Source organism: Ranitomeya variabilis, chromosome 1 (genome assembly GCF_051348905.1).
Source record: "Ranitomeya variabilis isolate aRanVar5 chromosome 1, aRanVar5.hap1, whole genome shotgun sequence".
Lineage (NCBI taxonomy): Eukaryota > Metazoa > Chordata > Amphibia > Anura > Dendrobatidae > Ranitomeya > Ranitomeya variabilis.
The window spans coordinates 1,158,639,368-1,158,644,296 of NC_135232.1; the positions used below are offsets into that span (position 1 = coordinate 1,158,639,368).

The window sequence follows — 4,929 nt, forward strand, 5'->3', positions numbered from 1 at the left end:
CCCTCCATCACCCATACCTCTGCATCCACCCCAGCCCCCTGTGCCCCCTCCATCACCCATACCTCTGCATCCACCCCAGCCCCCTGTTCCCCTCCATCACCCATACCTCTGCATCCACCCCAGCCCCCTGTGCCCCTCCATCACCCATACCTCTGCATCCACCCCAGCCCCCTGTGCCCCTCCATCATCCATACCTCTGCATCCACCCCAGCCCCCTGTACCCCTCCATCACCCATACCTCTGCATCCAGCCCAGCTCTCTGTGCCCCCTCCATCACCCATACCTCTGCATCCACCCCAGCCCCCTGTGCCCCTCCATCACCCATACCTCTGCATCCACCCCAGCCCCCTGTACCCCTCCATCACCCATACCTCTGCATCCAGCCCAGCCCCCTGTACCCCTCCATCACCCATACCTCTGCATCCACCCCAGCCCCCTGTGCCCCCTCCATCACCCATACCTCTGCATCCACCCCAGCCCCCTGTGCCCCCTCCATCACCCATACCTCTGCATCCACCCCAGCCCCCTGTGCCCCCTCCATCACCCATACCTCTGCATCCACCCCAGCCCCCTGTGCCCCTCCATCACCCATACCTCTGCATCCTCCCCAGCCCCCTGTGCCCCTCCATCACCCATACCTCTGCATCCACCCCAGCCCCCTGTGCCCCTCCATCACCCATACCTCTGCATCCACCCCAGCCCCCTGTGCTCCCTCCATCACCCATACCTCTGCATCCACCCCAGCCCCCTGTGCCCCCTCCATCACCCATACCTCTGCATCCACCCCAGCCCCCTGTGCCCCCTCCATCACCCATACCTCTGCATCCACCCCAGCCCCCTGTGCCCCTCCATCACCCATACCTCTGCATCCACCCCAGCCCCCTGTGCCCCCTCCATCACCCATACCTCTGCATCCACCCCAGCCCCCTCCGAGCTTTTCTCCTGATGTGTTGGGATTTCACAACTTTCCTGCACAGGTTTTATTAAAAGAAGAAGAAAAAACATCAACAACAAGAAGCAGCAGCCGGGGGACGGCTCAGCAGTGAGAAATCTCCTTTTTGGGAGTCCCCATCCTACATCCTGTGTCCATATATGGGCATTTACGTCACGGCAGCATCACTGGAGACTCCTGAAATGGAGAGCTCCCAGGCAGCGGAAGATCAGGGGCTGCCCCTGCTGCATATAAAAGGAGGAGGCGAGGCAGGAGCATGGACACAAGAGCCCGCGCCTCCAGCAGCAGCAGCACCCAGCACCCAGCACCCAGCACCCTGCACCCTGCACCCTGCACCCAGCACCCAGCACCCAGCAGCCTGGCCCCCAGCACCCTGCACCCAGCACCCAGCAGCCTGGCCCCCAGCACCCAGCCTGGCCCCCTGCTCTGCATGCAGCTCTGGATCATGGATCCCTCCTGCCAGGACTCCATCTACCCCAAATACCCAGAGGACTGTGACCTGAAGGAGGAAGGGGAGCAGAGCCTGGGGTCAGCGGGGGAGCAGCAGCCAGCAGACCCCCAATACACTGGAGGTAAGAGGCCACCTCTGTATACAGCTGAGGGGGAGAGAATGCCTGGAGGCTGGATATGGGGGGAACGTGAGAAAGCAGCAGCTTGGGGGGCGTGCAGCAAGACGATCAGATCCACTGAGGCTGCTGCAGACTCCATGTGCAAGGGGTTAACTGCAAGGGTGCTGCAATGTGTGACTAGGGGCAAAAGGGGCTTACATGGGGTGCAGTGGTAGATGATGGGGTGCAATGGTAGATGATGGGGTGCAATGGTAGATGATGGAGTGCAGTGGTAGATGATGGGGTGCAATGGTTGATGATGGGGTGCAATGGTTGATGGACGGGGGGTGCAGTGGTTGATGGGGGTGCAATGGTAGATGATGGGGTGCAATGGTAGATGGACAGTGTTATAATGGTTGATGGATGGGTGCCATGGTTGATGGACAGGGGTGCCATGGTTGATGGATGGGTGCCATGGCTGATGGACAGGGGTGCAATGGTTGATGGATGGTGCCATGGTTGATGGTCGGGGGTGCCATGGTTGATGGATGGGTGCCATGGCTGATGGACAGGGGTGCCATGGTTGATGGACAGGGGTGCCATGGTTGATGGATGGGTGCCATGGTTGATGGATGGGTGCCATGGTTGATGGTTGGGGGTGCCATGGTTGATGGATGGGTGCCATGGTTGATGGTTGGGGGTGCCATGGTTGATGGAGGGGTGCCATGGTTGATGGATGGGTGCCATGGTTGATGGTTGATGGATGGGTGCCATGGTTGATGGATGGGTGCCATGGTTGATGGATGGGTGCAATGGTTGATGGAGGGGTGCCATGGTTGATGGTCGGGGGTGCCATGGTTGATACAGGGGTGCCATGGTTGATACAGGGGTGCCATGGTTGATACAGGGGTGCCATGGTTGATGGACAGGGGTGCCATGGTTGATGGATGGGTGCCATGGTTGATGGATGGGTGCCATGGTTGATGGATGGGTGCCATGGTTGATGGATGGGTGCCATGGTTGATGGATGGGTGCCATGGTTGATGGATGGGTGCCATGGTTGATGGATGGGTGCCATGGTTGATGGATGGGTGCAATGGTTGATGGAGGGGTGCCATGGTTGATGGTCGGGGGTGCCATGGTTGATGGTCGGGGGTGCCATGGTTGATACAGGGGTGCCATGGTTGATACAGGGGTGCCATGGTTGATGGACGGGTGCTATGGTTGATGGATGGGTGCCATGGTTGTATGCGCACTTGGGGCTGCTGGATCTGAACTCACCCGCCTTTCTTTTTCCCTCAGGTGTCTATGGCAGCCCCTCAGAGGAAGAAGCCTCGGACTACATGTTCCTCAGCAGCCAGCCCTCCCCACCTCTCCCTCTGAGCTACTCCGGGAGCTTCTTCATAGAGTCGGCCCCAGAGCACAGCCATGACCCAGAGGCCTTGTTTAACATCATGTCTGGGATGCTAGGACTGTCTCCCTTCTCTGCACCCACTCGTTTGCAGCGGCAGGAGTCTCTGTACTCGGTTTCTGAGAACATCCAGAACCACATGGACCTTTACTCCAGCAGTCAGCCCAACCTGAACATCTCGGTGCAGCAGGGCTACTGTGGCCAGCTGTACTCGGCCTTTAGCAGCACAGAGGACCTTCACCAGGTGCCCAGCTCACCCAACCTGGGCAGCTCCTGCTCCAACCAATGTTTCTTTGACTCCAAAGTTCTCCCCAACAAGCAGGATGTGGACTTGTCCCCCGTTTCCCCGCCATTGGATTCCTTCAGTGCCCAGTGGGACTTGCAGATAACTCAGAACTTTGGACAATCTTCCTACCCCACAGATGGCTTCCTGCCCCTTGGCAGCTCTCCTCCTGTGTTTCATCCCTTGGAATCTAAGGTGGAGAACATGCCAGCCTGCTGCCAGTCCCAGGTGCCTGAGGAGGGGTCTGCCCTGTACAGCATGGACTTCACTGCTCAGGCTGCCACCTATGACTTCACTGAGACCCAGGTTGACTTAAAGCCTCAGCTCTTAGCAGATGCCAAGTACCAGCTGAGCCAGCCAAGCTCGATGCCAGGGCTGCTGCCCCCCGAGGAAGGCCTTCAGCACCAGTCTCCTCCCATCATCTCCACTGACTTTCTGGGCCTCTCCCCAACAGCTGCCACCATCACCCCAGGTGGTGCCGGGAACCCCCTGGCAGAACCCAGGAGGAAATACCGCAGGAACAAGTTTCCAGCCAAATGTTTCCACCCCAAGCCCCATGAGAAAGCCTTCTCCTGCCCGGTGGAGAGCTGCATCCGGAGCTTCGCCAGGTCCGACGAGCTGAACCGGCACCTGCGGATCCACACCGGCCACAAGCCCTTTCAGTGCCGGATCTGCCTGCGGAACTTCAGCCGCAGCGACCACCTGACCACCCACATCAGGACCCACACCGGGGAGAAGCCGTTCTCCTGCGACCTGTGCGGCAGGAGGTTCGCCCGGAGCGATGAGAAGAAGCGGCACGGCAAGGTGCACCTGAAGCAGAAGGGCCGGACTGAGGAGAAGCTGCAGGGCCTGTACGCGCTGGGCCTGTCCTTCCGCGGCCTGTGAGGGGCTCCTGGGTCCAGACCCTGCATGGCCTCTGTTATCTGTGTGCACCGGAGCCGCAGGGGACGGAGTTCAGCACCGCCATGGCGGACAGCTCCGGCCGCACACCGAGGACTCTCTGTACACACCGTAGACTCTGTAGAATATGCTGTATATTGTCGTGGACATGGACTGTTCTGCCGCCGCCGCATCAGTGTGAATGGGGCTCACATGCTGCTGGGGGCTCCTGGGACCCCTGAGAAGGCTCAGGACCCTGCCTGGCTCTGGTGCCGGCTCTTCTGTCAGCTGCTCTTCTCTTATTTATCAGTTTTTGTATCAGATGAAAGTAAAACAAAAAAATGTTTATTTTTTCAAGGAAATAAAAGCTGGTTGTGCTTCACCCACATGATGGCGTCCTGTGCTCAAGCCTGTAGGGACCACTGCTGGCCTGTAGGGACCACTGCTGACCTGTATGGTCCACTGCTGCCCTGTAGAGACCACTGCTGCCCTGTAGAGACCACTGCTGACCTGTATGGACTACTGCTGACCTGTAGGGACCACTGCTGACCCATAGGGACCACTGCTGACCCGTAGAGACCACTGCTGACCCGTAGAGACCACTGCTGACCCGTAGAGACCACTGCTGACCTGTATGGACCACTGCTGACCTGTATGGACCACTGCTGGCCTGTAGGGACCACTGCTGGCCTGTAGGGACCACTGCTGACCCGTAGGGACCACTGCTGACCCGTAGAGACCACTGCTGACCTGTAGAGACCACTGCTGACCCGTAGAGACCACTGCTGACCTGTATGGACCACTGCTGACCTGTATGGACCACTGCTGACCTGTATGGACCACTGCTGGCCTGTAT

General features: G+C 59.1%; 1 protein-coding gene across 1 annotated transcript; it reads left to right on the forward strand.

Moving 5' to 3' along the window:
- The first annotated feature begins 1,216 nt into the window (after positions 1-1,216).
- EGR4 (early growth response 4) lies at positions 1,217-4,461 on the forward strand. Its single transcript, XM_077279977.1, has 2 exons — positions 1,217-1,524; positions 2,803-4,461. Exons 1-2 carry the CDS (start codon positions 1,383-1,385, stop codon positions 4,077-4,079), a joined length of 1,419 nt encoding a protein of 472 aa, XP_077136092.1. The 5' UTR covers positions 1,217-1,382; the 3' UTR covers positions 4,080-4,461.
- Positions 4,462-4,929: the final 468 nt, after the last annotated feature.

Bases quoted from the DNA above. Each gene is read 5' to 3' on its own strand.
- EGR4 (XM_077279977.1), top strand. From the start codon at position 1,383: ATGCAGCTCTGGATCATGGATCCCTCCTGCCAGGACTCCATCTACCCC. The intron at 1,525-2,802 runs GTAAGAGGCCAC...TTTTTCCCTCAG, and splicing joins AGACCCCCAATACACTGGAG to GTGTCTATGGCAGCCCCTCA.